General features: G+C 36.5%; 3 protein-coding genes across 3 annotated transcripts; 2 read left to right on the top strand and 1 right to left on the bottom strand.

Annotated features, from left to right (window-relative positions):
* The first annotated feature begins 1,976 nt into the window (after window positions 1-1,976).
* On the top strand, window positions 1,977-5,000 carry LOC147507938 (uncharacterized). Its single transcript, XM_086600586.1, is given in 6 exon segments — window positions 1,977-2,424; window positions 2,519-2,894; window positions 2,897-3,309; window positions 3,426-3,505; window positions 3,598-3,669; window positions 4,163-5,000. Coding segments are annotated over 6 exon segments (1,620 nt in total). The 5' UTR covers window positions 1,977-2,100; the 3' UTR covers window positions 4,518-5,000.
* Window positions 5,001-6,455: 1,455 nt separating this feature from the next.
* LOC147507937 (cytochrome P450 71A1-like) lies at window positions 6,456-8,857 on the bottom strand. Its single transcript, XM_086600585.1, has 2 exons — window positions 7,435-8,857; window positions 6,456-7,225 (listed from the first exon to the last, which is right to left on the bottom strand). The coding sequence occupies exons 1-2, from the start codon at window positions 7,939-7,941 to the stop codon at window positions 6,623-6,625; spliced, it is 1,110 nt and encodes a 369-aa protein (XP_086456711.1). The 5' UTR covers window positions 7,942-8,857; the 3' UTR covers window positions 6,456-6,622.
* Window positions 8,858-11,931: 3,074 nt separating this feature from the next.
* LOC147507936 (xyloglucan galactosyltransferase MUR3-like) lies at window positions 11,932-12,837 on the top strand. The gene is made up of 2 exons (XM_086596601.1): window positions 11,932-12,213; window positions 12,298-12,837. Exons 1-2 carry the CDS (start codon window positions 11,932-11,934, stop codon window positions 12,835-12,837), a joined length of 822 nt encoding a protein of 273 aa, XP_086452727.1.
* The last annotated feature ends 166 nt before the right edge of the window (window positions 12,838-13,003 follow it).

Genomic DNA, 13,003 nt, shown 5'->3' with positions numbered 1-13,003 from the left:
AAAAGTGATCCTAATATTTTCTTTTTTCTTTCTTGAATAGTCTCCCTCACAAACATTTTTTTTTTATAACAAAATTTTTAGAAGATAACAATTATTGTAAAAATTGATCCTAACATTTTTTTTTCTTGAATAGTCTCCCCCACAAACATTTTTTTTTATAACAAAAAATTTAGAAGATAACAATTATTGTCAAAATTGATCCTAACATTTTCTTTATTCTTTCTTGAATAGTCTCTCCACAAACTTTTTTTTTAATTGAATTTTATTGATAAAAAAAAACAGAAATACAAAGTGAAGTAGAAACATACTAGTGTTGTGAGGGAGATCCTCACATACAGAGAAATCTAAGACAAAACACCATAAATACATGAGGAAGAGTGGAAGAATAAAAAAATATCCTACACCTATAACATCATAGCAGATCATATATAGCCAAACAACTATGTCACAAACTTGAAATTTCAATAGATTTATTTAACAAAGAATTACACAAAGAGAGAGAGAGAGAGAGAGAGAGAGAGAGAGAGGTTTAATATTGAAGTGTTGGCTTCAATTTGATAAATTATCATAGGGTGTTGAAGAAGTTTAATTAGTTATGGAGGCGTGTCTATTTATTTATTAGAGAAGGCGAAAATGCTAGGGAAACGAAAGGGTTTAATGCGATTTTCTAATTTTCAATTTTCCAATATAAAACCGTTTATCTAACAGATTAAAATAAATGAAAAACAAATAGTGAGCTTTTTTTTCATAATAAAACAATAATATACTTAGGACTGTAGGTGGGCTATGATATATTAGGCCCCTTGGACTGCGGGCCCTAAGCGGCTGCTTATTTTGCTATAGGGTAGAACCGGCCCTGAAATGCCTCATTGTTTTCAAAAAGAAAATGTTCAATTTTACTTAGGTGGGGCAGTTGTGTCATTTTCAGTTATTTGACTTAAAAATTAATAGTCAAACCAAATTGACCGTGTGTTTGGGAAATCCTAATTGGGTCATCTAATGGGAGGTAATACTAGTTAACTAACCCAAAGTGTTTACTACTTTTTTTTGTCTGTGCAATCTAGTGGGAGGTAATACTAGTTAACTAACCCAAAGTGTTAACTACTTTTTTGGTCTGTGCAAAAGGGGAGTTTCTAACATGTGTTTTCTATCCTGTGGACCGAATTAGCCCTGTTGTGAAAAGTAACTCTTTGCGTTTTCTTCTCTGATAACAAGAAGTAACACAAGTTTAAATGCAGGGTTATTAGGGACTTTTGAAGCAGAATTACATCTTTGCCTGTAATTCTTTAGAATTATGTGCTCTTCATGTAATCCATAAACATCGATGGTTCAATACGTGGACCTTACATATACTGTATCTTCGAGCATAAAGCCCAATCACTCGTGCTCCCTCTTCTATTCAAACGGCAGTGAAATCAGAACATTGAAAGTTGGACATGTATTGCCTTTAGGTGCATTTTAACATGGGAACTTATCAACATTACAGAGAAAATCTTGTCCATAAATTCAAGCACTATGTACAAGCGGATGAACGGAGGGGTTCCAAAGACTGGGCATGGAAACAAACTCATCATAGTTACCACCACACTTCAACTCCATTTGATTTTGATAACTTTGTGAGGGCACGATCTTCCAACTACATAAAATATAATACATTTCCACTAAAACTTTTACATATATGAAAATTTTACCAAAATAAACGTTAGTGTGAACCATTTGATTTCACCGTCAATTGGAGACAGCATTTGGTACAGAATAATTTGATTTTGTGCACAGATGATCTATACACTATGATGATTGCATCCAGATTCCAGAGCGTCGGCTTGATAGTGCAGTATTCAACTTATTCTAAGCCCAACCCATTAAGGTTCCAATCTGGGCTCGGGTCAGGCCCGCCACTAGGTAGAAGAGAACAAGACCACAACGGCTAGTTCTAGTTACCGTTGCGAGCATTTAAATTCAAAGTTCTGTTCTCCTTTAGCAAAAAAAGCCATTTTCAACTACATTTCTGAAATCAAAACGCTGCAGCTCAATTCACAACCATCTAAAGCTCTCTTTGAATCCATCAGTTTCACAGGATCTAAGAACACAAGCTAGAAAATGGTCTACACTTACACACCAACTTACTACTCTTCTCTCCATGATACAATCACTTCTCTATGCAAAAACATTCTTCCCTTCTCTTTAAAAAAGCGAGGCTTACCCGCTGCCGAGAAAAAGCTTTCCAAACAGCAATCAGAGAATCTCAAATGGCAACAAGAATCCTTCCACAGGATCTTGAACTTAATAGGACTTCACAAGGAAGGAATGGTACCAGAAAAAGATGTCTCGGCGTATCGGTCCCATCTTCTGGACACGCTCATCGCATCGCCTGCAGATCAAGAACAGCTCACAATTATCAGAGATAAGTTAATTTTCTTACAGGTAATAGCCTTACTGAACTTTGGCAGCTGAGTTTCCATTTTGTTTTTCATTTTGGTTTGTGAAATTCAGTCTTTTGGATGATTTTGTTGTTTAGGAGCTACTTTACGCGAAATGTATTTCGGTTGATGAGTATCATTCTTCGAAAAGGCCTTTGTTACAGAGACTTGCAGTTCAAGGAGCTGAAATTGAGGCTAGAGATGTAATTGTAGCAGGGCAGATTGCGGAGAATTCAGAAGAAGAATGGTCTAATATTGATTTCAAAGATGAAGAATGTTTGATGGATAAGGAGAACTTGGAATCTAACAAAAAGTCAAAGCATAGATCTCCAATGAAACGGATTAAGGGAGCAGCTTCCATGATTAATTTCGTCTCGCCTCATAAATCTAGTAAACACAAGGCGAAAATGGGGATAGAAGCTGGCAACCATTCAAATGCAAATGAAGCTGGCAAAGAGAACTCATATTGGGAGTGCCAATGAAGGCAAAAGAAAGTGAAACCGCGTCAATCCTTATGCCTGAAAGCACACCACTGCAACCTATTCAGGTTGAGAAGGAGAGGGGTAGTACTGAGAAAGTGAAGAAAAAACCGTTTCGTACTTTGTTTCAAAGAGAAGGAAATGGGAGTGAGAATAATGTTCCTGGTCCTGAAGAAAGAGGGGCTAAATCGGCTAAGAAGCAATGGGGATTTGATGGACTAAAGAAATGGAAAAAAAATGATTCGGAAGATGAAGCGGCTCCACTGCCCTTGGGGGAAAGATCAGATGACCAAGTTTCTACAACCACTTGCCACCTTGTTTCTAGCCCCATTGGCGAAGGCCCCGACACTAAACTGATTAAGAAGAAGATTCATTCTGATGGTTCTGCTTCCGATTTCTTTATCGACAAGGTTAGGGGTCCTATCACAAAACTTTATTCAAATTCTTACCGAGTTTCATATGTTCTTTAAACTTGTATAGGAATTTCATCAACCTGATTTTGGGCTGTTGCACATTTTTTTTGAAGGTACTTGGAGAGAACATAAAGAAAGAGCTGTCGAGAATCCAAACAGAACTATGCACAAAGAACCCGAACCTACAATTCTCGTAAGTGTTTAGCTCTTTACTTCCACGTACAGTGTATTGATATATGTATTTCTCCATTATTGTTACTTAGCGTCTGTCCGTGTTTTCATCAGGAACGATCAGATTGAAGCAATTTCAACAAGGCTTCCCGTCGATAAAGCAGACCTGAAAAAGTTTTTTCCCAAGTACGCAACTTACTTCCGCTTATACTATAAATTACTTTTTGGGCAAGTTTAATCTGTTTTATGGATGTATCATTTGTGCTAAAGAGTTACTTACTATCACACAAATACCAACACAAGCATGTCATATTGTCATATAATTTTCACAAATTTAACAAGGTATACCAGTTTTAGAGAGACCAGAGGAAATATCAAACATAATTCTGAGGCAGGCCAATGTTCAACACATTTTCTCATTTATATGCACAAACGAAAAATAATGACGTTGATAAAGTAATGATCATTAAGCAATTTTCAGTCATGGATTTCGTTTGAAAGACCTATGGTTTTAATCAAATGGATTGGTTTTGGACAAAGGGATGTCGTTGTTTAATGTGTTAGGAAAATTACTTTTTAACCAACTGCAATGAAGCAATTGGACTTTCATATGAACTGAATTTGATTAAGAATATATTTGTTACCAACTGAATGAAGAAACAAATACTGTTGGTTTCAGGTCATGGTGCGACAGGTATGGTGACGTTGTCCTAGATGTGGTGAAAAAGGAATTCAAGGATCATGTTGGTGAGATGGAGAATTTGAGACAAGGCACTAGAGATAAGCAAGAAGATTCTACAAGATGGGTTTCTTTCGATGACAACAGTGAGAACTATCATCCTAATCTCTTTGCTAGTCAAGATCAGTCGTCTGCCTTCACGACTAACTATACTACTAACGGCAGTAGCACTAAATGGTTTGCTCCCAGTAGCTTCTTAAGTGGGAGTGATGGAGATAATTTGAGATCTGAGTCAGCTTTCTCCCACGATTACAATCCTTTCTGGAGTCCAAAGGCTGATTTATCTAGACTATGATTGCGAGAAGATAATGAGAAGGAAGTTCTTGTTTTGGATGAAGTGAATTTGATTAAGCTCTTCCAACAATAGTAGTACATAGCATGTTTCCTGTATTTAGATACTTTAAGTGTATGAACACCTTTTATTCCTTATTTTGTCAAGATACACATTTCATCATGTGCCTGTGGATATACTATAATACTAGTGATTGCTAGCTAGTGGCTAGCCAGTAGCCACTAAAGACAGTCAACGATGGTGAAGTTCAGATTAGTTTCTTCCAAGATATATACAACGGGACTAAGTAGCCTCTGGAGTCCAAAGGCTGATTTATCTAGACTATGATTGCGAGAAGATAATGAGAAGGAAGTTCTTGTTTTGGATGAAGTGAATTTGATTAAGCTGTTCCAACAATAGTAGTACATAGCATGTTTCCTGTATTTAGATACTTTAAGTGTATGAACACCTTTTATTCCTTATTTTGTCAAGATACACATTTCATCATGTGCCTGTGGATATACTATAATACTAGTGATTGCTAGCTAGTGGCTAGCCAGTAGCCACTAAAGACAGTCAACGATGGTGAAGTTCAGATTAGTTTCTTCCAAGATATATACAACGGGACTAAGTAGCCTCTGGAGTCCAAAGGCTGATTTATCTAGACTATGATTGCGAGAAGATAATGAGAAGGAAGTTCTTGTTTTGGATGAAGTGAATTTGATTAAGCTGTTCCAACAATAGTAGTACATAGCATGTTTCCTGTATTTAGATACTTTAAGTGTATGAACACCTTTTATTCCTTATTTTGTCAAGATACACATTTCATCATGTGCCTGTGGATATACTATAATACTAGTGATTGCTAGCTAGTGGCTAGCCAGTAGCCACTAAAGACAGTCAACGATGGTGAAGTTCAGATTAGTTTCTTCCAAGATATATACAACGGGACTAAGTAGCCTCTGGAGTCCAAAGGCTGATTTATCTAGACTATGATTGCGAGAAGATAATGAGAAGGAAGTTCTTGTTTTGGATGAAGTGAATTTGATTAAGCTGTTCCAACAATAGTAGTACATAGCATGTTTCCTGTATTTAGATACTTTAAGTGTATGAACACCTTTTATTCCTTATTTTGTCAAGATACACATTTCATCATGTGCCTGTGGATATACTATAATACTAGTGATTGCTAGCTAGTGGCTAGCCAGTAGCCAGCCTAAAGACAGTCAGCGATGGTGAAGTTCAGATTAGTTTCTTCCAAGATATATACAACGGGACTAAGTAGCCTCTTAAAAAAAGTTTTTCAAACATATTACTAAATTATAAGAAATATTTTTTTTATAATCCACACAGAAGCAAGCACGAATAGACCTTCTAGCGATAAAAAATTAAAAAAAAAAACAAATAGACCACTGCCAAGCAAGTCTCAAGGCCAGGCAATTTAAGTGAAAAGACTTCAGAGAAACACTTGTAAATCCACAGGCATTATGACAAAATGGACAGTGGATAGCCCCAACCATGCGCTCTTCACATATGAAAAACTTTTATGACATGGTCATGTCTTGGCCAGGAGCAGAGGATTATCTACATGAGAAAGATCTTTGCAACCAGTGATCATCCTCGCTCAAATCTCTGATATTCAGATTATGACAAAATGGACTGCCCCAACTGGCGCACCCTTCACATATGAAAAACTCTAAGAAATGGTCAGAAATGTCTTGGCCAGGAGCCGATGATTATCTACATGGCAAAAATCCTCGCATCCAGATGATCCAATTGACATGAGGGTACATAACATATAGTGGATTCTTCCACATTGGCTCAGCAAAATATTGGACTTACTCTAAATTGGTGAATGAGTTTGAAGGTGAAAAGATATGGAGGCCGGCAGCGTCAGAATTAAACTGGATTTCACGAACGCCAGCTTTTGAGACTCCGGACTTGGAATATCCACACAGACACTAAAGAAATTTGGATATATATAACGATAATGCCTGAACCAAAGCTGCAATTACTAGTAGTTCAATAGCAATTATGTTTACGGAAGCTCCAGTTGGCCGGGTTCTACAAAACAAAAAGAAAACAAATACAACAACAAATAAGGAACACCTGGTAGGCAGGTAGCAATACTAAGAAAAGTGAGAAACTGGAACCAGATGAAGAGGATATTTGAGGTTAACACTAAGTCCAAAATCTTCGGTCATGTCTATATCCATCTTGTTTGGCAGTTCCCAGTCAAATCTATGTAAGAGATTAGCTAGAATGGATTCAACAGATGCGATGCCAAATGAAATTCCAGGACAAACTCTTCGACCAGCTCCAAAGGGGATGTATTCAAAATCTTTACCTTTGAAATCAATTGGATTTTTGAGAAACCTCTCTGGGATAAAAGCATCTGGTTTATCCCATATTTTGGGATCCCTTGATATTGCCCATATATTGATTATTACTCTTGTTTTAGCAGAAATATGGTAACCTTCTATGATTACACTTGTGGTAGATACTCTTGGGAGGGACAAGACAACAGGAGGATGCAACCTAAGAGTCTCTTTAATCACACAATTGAAGTACTCCATTTCACTTATATCATTTTCGTAGACTGTAGGATTTTTTCCAGCGACTCTTCGTACTTCTTCTTGTACTTTCTTCATCACATCCGGGTGATTGATAAGTTCGGCCATTGCCCACTCTAAAGTTGTGTATGTAGTATCAGTTCCGGCAACAAACATGTCCTGCAAACGGGAATGATGAAGATTGGTTATAGACTTAAATATATTCAGTTAAAATACAAGGTTTACACTAACTCGGTAATAGTTAATAGAAGTAAATTACTTTTCTTGCTATGATTGTCAAATTAAGTGGCTCAGTTCTCGAATCAATGAGCACAGCTTGAGATTCTCTGCTGGTTTAATAGTTGAGATAGCATCCTAGAGATTCTTACCAGTATAACTGATCTAAGATTTTCTCGAGTAAATTCGATCTTTGACGATGAACCTTCAGCATATTCAAGCAAAAGATCTACCAAGTCCTTTTGATCTGCTTCATCAGCCTCATCCTTTTTTGCCATCAGATGCTCCTCCACTACTTCATTTAAGAATTGATGCATTGCCTTAGAAGTCTTTCTCATTTTTCTCTTAAGCCCAGTGAGCACATCAACCCATCCCAGAGAAGGGAACATATCCTCCATGCTAAACTTTCCAAAGAGTTGCATAACATCTTTGGTCAACTCTGAATATTCACTCCTCCCATGCTCTCCTTCAAAACTCCTACCTAAAGCTACCCTTGAAATAACATTATTGGTGACACCCGCAATCAAGTCACTTAAATTGACATCCCTTCTCATGTCACATGCCTGTTTAATCTTGTGAGCCATATTGCGTATTTCTTCGTCCCTAACAAATCTGAAAGAACGCACGCGCTTGACGCTCAAAAGATCTATAACACACATCTTTTCTCACTTGTCTCCAGTATTCACCATGTGGTGCAAACGCCACATCTTTACCACCATATAGAAACTCCTTCGCTGCTGTTGTAATTGGCCTATTTGCAAATATACCATCGTGTGTTTTCATGATTTCTCTACCCATATCGGCTGATGATACCACTAGAGTTGGTGTATAGCCCAGATGCAATAGCATCAATGAGCCATACTTTCGGGAGAGAGCTTCAAGGGATCGGTGCGGCAGCGTACCAAGGCAGTGAAGGTGTCCAATAATGGGAAGTTTTGGTGGAGCAGGAGGTAACTTAGTAGACCTTGCCACTCGAACTCGATTGAACCAAAGTAAAGAGACGAGAGTGAAGAAGAGACAAAAAGAGAGGGATGCTGGATGGCTAAAACCTGTTCTTTGCTGGTTTTCAAACCATTCTAGCACCATAGATGGTAGCGCCATTATTATGTAAACGATTTTTGCACTTAACTCACTGATGTACGTGACCAGTGAGAACATTAAGCTCTACTCTTACAAAAACTTGTCAAGAGTAAACTACTAAATCACATTCTACGTTCTGTAATCCTACTAATACTAGCCTTGGGCACGTCGCCTCTCTCTCTCATCTCATATTTTTTTACGGTCTCTTTCTCATATTTGTTTGAGGTGGGCCAACCGAACATAAGAAGAAAAAAAAAACAAAACGGGCTCAAAAAAATAAGAAACAGGGGCGTCACGAAAGACCGAACGAATATAACCGAAGACAGCGTATTCGGCTAACTGCCCCCACCCTGTTTATAAGTAGTAGAGATAACAAAAATCACTTTGCCATTTTTAATTAGTCAAACATAAGTATATATTAAATCCAAAAACCCATAAAAAGTTTCCAAAAATGAGAACAACAAAACCACATGAAAAATATTAATTGAAAATGGTCTGAGAACAACATGATTCATATTCATCTTCTATATATTCTACTAAACAATTTTTTTGAATAGGAAATTGGTTGGGACTTCATCGAGAAGGTAAGTGTTCCTCTCTTACTGACTTTTGAAACTCCCCTGCATGGAGAACAAATATTTTACGTACAAATTAGGTCGTTATTGTTCTAGGATCTTTGACCAAATTATTACGGTATAACGCCTTTACGTGTCAGACTCTAAGTTCAAGTACAGTAAGATAACCACTAATTCCAAATCTGTGCCAAGAACTTGGGGATTTAAATGTAACAACTAGCTAGGCCATTAAACGACAAAAGAGTGTAAATTTAATTCAATTGAAAACATTGGCGACAACGGTTATGAACTGATCATATCCATTTAACACAATCAAGCTACAAGTGTTCATTAATTCTGATACAAAATCTAGCAGGAATCACATGTATCCACAACTATCTATAACAGTAAAAGACCATGAAAGCAATTTGAATTACTTTCAATCAAAAGCATGCCTTAGGAGTCGGATAAACTAAGGCCACCATAACCCAATCAACCTAATCAAAAGAAAGCTCTCCATCTACATTGGACTTGCGCTACCGCCTACTGGCCAAGACAGCAAAATAAGAAAAGATTTCTCTATCAATTAATAGCATTATAACAACTGATTGACTACAACAATTGATCGAAGACTAGCGCAGATGAATCAACAAATAAATGAGAAATTTAGATTGACTTAATTAATCAACTCAATTATATAATGTCAAGTAATCAAGATCAGATATATAAATATTTCATTTCAATATCCCATATAAAAACCATATTCAAAACCAAGCATTTTTCAATACAGGGCAATCAGACTAACTGAATCAAATCATACTCAAACAAACCTCTACCATGCAAGCACAGAAAGATACAACATAACCCCATTCATCCTATTATCAGAAAAGAAAACTTCAATACATCTAAATCAAGTGCACATGCAAGAAAAATCATAATTTGGATACATAACTAAAAGAGAAATCGAAATAAACAGAACTCCATTAGTTTTAAAATCATATATTACCAATGCATGTTTTTCCCCAGCTTCAAAGATGCATCTTTGCATACTAGTAGATTGAGAGTAAAGTTGAGAAAGAGAATTTGCAGTAGTTCTGAATGTTGAATGAAGATCTCTGTCCATCTCTTCAGCAAAAGAAAGATCATTTCTTCTGTTACTATCCATAGCTTTTTTTCAAACTTTATTTGTTCTTTCTCTATAAGTACTTTGCGACTGTGAAGTTGAATAACATGAAGAGAAGAAGAAGAAGACATGGTTATTAACGTTTTTGTAGAAAAAAAAAACACTAGAGCTGACTTTGTCCGTGGAAAAAAAGAAGTTGGAGAGAGAATAGGAAAGAGGGAGCGAGTGAGAGAGTTTTGAGAAAACCCTTCGCGAGATTATATTTTGAAATTTCGGTTTTTAACTAAAGTCCGTAAACGGACGTCCGTCTAAGAGCGGGGTTGTATATATATATATATATATATATATATATATATATATATATATATATATATATATATATATATATATATATATATATATATATCGGTATATCGGTTAGGCTAGGATGACATTCTTAGCGTTACATACTTAGAGTGACATACTACTGTTCACGTCCTTCAAGCCCAGCCCACGAACCAACAAAACACAAAACACAATTTTTGTTTACAAACCTTCGTCAAACAGTTCAAACTCCAAACTCCAAATTCAAACCGAAACCAAACTCCAAAAACTCCACACTCTAAACTCCAAATTGATCACCCCACTCCGGCATCCCACTCCGACATCTCCCGTCATCGCAAGCTTGCTTTTTTCAGGTTAGTTACTTCCCTTGTTTTGGTACTTTTCGAGCTTTGATATCAATGTTCTTCTCTCTGTTTTGTTCTACTAATAAAGCTATTATTCTTCTTTCTTTTTGTGGGACTTGTGTCGGTCTTCTCACTTGTTGAAATTTTTTGGTTTGGTAGATAAGAAAAACTTTGTTCAGTGAATGGACTTCAACGGTTTTGAGTCAAACCAACTTCTCTTTCATTCCATGCGTTGGCATTGTTGATTATTAGATATGGTCAATCACTCAATCCTCATATAGGATTCACTGAATAGCATGAAAATTGCTAATCATGAAATAAAACTTTAAGTGAAATTATTATATTGCACGCTTATGTACCAAATTATTTAACTCCAAATGCTATATATTTATGAAATTTTAAGGCATATTGATTCTGGAAGCAAATTTGTATTGGCAAATTTATCGAAATAAATTTTATTACTTTCAGTCAATCTGTGTAGTCTCCCTTGTCATGCTAGTCTGGTGTTGAATTTTATAGTAACTGTCTTTTAAACTTTCTGTAGTATTTCTACATCCATGAATAAGAGCAAGTGTCCATTATGTGGAAGCACCGTATTCCATAGAACTTCAAGAACCGAGTTGAATCCTGAACGGCGTTTCTTCATTTGCGCAAGAAATACATATCATTTACCGATAGAACATAGATGTAGATATTTTATATGGGAGGATGAGATAAATTATGGAAGTTATTCGTCTGCCCCAGCACTAACTCCATCCACAAATTCTTGGCGTCGAATCGAAAGTGAAGTTTCCATTTGCATAAAGGAAGATAAATCGATTCATTTATTCCTTTGGATCGGCATGCTCATTTTGAGGTTGTTGTTGGTGTGTATGCTTTTAGTGGTTATCTATATTATCAAATACCTAATTAAGGTGATATGGTGCTTTTGATGGTTTTGAAGAGGATGGTATAACCGCTTTCGGTTATCCATTAAGAATATGTTATGAATCTGTTGAATCACATTTATTGTTGAATTTTTCGGTTATCTGTTAAGAATATGTTATGAATCTGTTGAATCTGTTATCTGTTGAATTTTTTCGGTTATCTGTTAAGAATATGTTATGAATCTGTTGAATCTGTTATCTGTTGAATTTTTAGGTTATCCGTTAAGAATCATTTATGAATCATTGAATTTTTTGGTTATCTATTATGAATCTGTTGAGTGTGTGTTGAATGTGTGTTATGAAACTCGATGTGGATTTGAAGTGTCTTAGAGAGAAAGTTTCTAGTAGGCTCGAGAATCTCGCATCGTCGTCGTCAACGTTTTCATCCGAGGTTGGCTTGAAAAGTGTTGTTGATCTTGTTGCTGAAGAGAGTAGTACAATCACTGAAGCTGGAATTATCATCAAAAGGAGCCAGGTGATTGTCATGTTTTGGTTCTTGTTGTTTTATTTCCATTTTGTTGTACTTGGTAATGGTTCCGTTGATGATTCCGGGGTTAAGCTTCCGCCTTCTACTAATCCGGTAAAAATGAGTTCATTGATAAGTTTAGTGTTTCGAGGTTCGGGCTGATCTTGAAACTACTATGAAAGGTCTAGTTTCCAAGAGTCGGGTAGATGGAGTTCGGAAGTTAGGGTTGGTAAAGAGTTGAATAAGAAAGATCGAGTGAAGGAGAGTTTTCAGTTTATGAAAGCGTTGAAAGCGATAGAGAATAAGAGTGATCCGTGTGGAGGAAGGTATATTTATGTACATGACCTTCCTCCCAAATTCAATGAGGATATGCTCAAGGAATGTAAGAGTATTAGTCTTTGGACCAATATGTGTACATTTACAAGTAATGTTGGTCTTGGTCCTCCACTTGAGAATGTTGAAGGGGTATTCTCAAATACTGGATGGTATGCAACGAATCAATTTGCTGTCGATGTGATCTTCAACAACCGAATGAAACAGTATGAATGTCTGACAAAAGATTCTTCTATTGCGGCTGCTGTCTTTGTTCCTTTTTATGCTGGCTTGGAGATTTCACGGTATCTTTGGGGATACAACATTTCAGTTCGAGATGCTGCTTCGCTTGAATTGGTGGACTGGCTTGCTAAGAGGCCTGAATGGAGTGTTATTCTGATGATTTGTCAGTCATGGAAAACTTGATGCTCCTTTTGTATTTTTAGCTCTCAACTTCACTTGTTTTCTGTTTTTTCTTCACCCTAAAATCTCATCCTCTCAAGGCAACATAATGTGTCTCATTGTGGAAAGCAGTGAATTAGTGTAGTAACTGATTTTGGTATAGTGATAAAACCTTGATGATTACTAAGAC

This window comes from Coptis chinensis, chromosome 3, assembly GCF_015680905.1.
Source record: "Coptis chinensis isolate HL-2020 chromosome 3, ASM1568090v1, whole genome shotgun sequence".
NCBI classification, from domain to species: Eukaryota; Viridiplantae; Streptophyta; class Magnoliopsida; order Ranunculales; family Ranunculaceae; genus Coptis; species Coptis chinensis.
The sequence above is the reverse complement of the archived record's forward strand: the minus strand, read 5'-3'. Positions and strand labels throughout refer to the sequence as shown.

What these genes read in the sequence shown, in the direction of transcription:
- LOC147507937 (XM_086600585.1), bottom strand. Translation starts at nt 7,941, where the DNA reads ATGTGTGTTATAGATCTTTTGAGCGTCAAGCGCGTGCGTTCTTTCAGA. An exon ending in ATCTTAGATCAGTTATACTG is followed by an intron (nt 7,226 to 7,434) that starts GTAAGAATCTCT and finishes TCCCGTTTGCAG; the next exon opens with GACATGTTTGTTGCCGGAAC.
- LOC147507936 (XM_086596601.1), top strand. Translation starts at nt 11,932, where the DNA reads ATGAAACTCGATGTGGATTTGAAGTGTCTTAGAGAGAAAGTTTCTAGT. An exon ending in TTCCGCCTTCTACTAATCCG is followed by an intron (nt 12,214 to 12,297) that starts GTAAAAATGAGT and finishes AGTTTCCAAGAG; the next exon opens with TCGGGTAGATGGAGTTCGGA.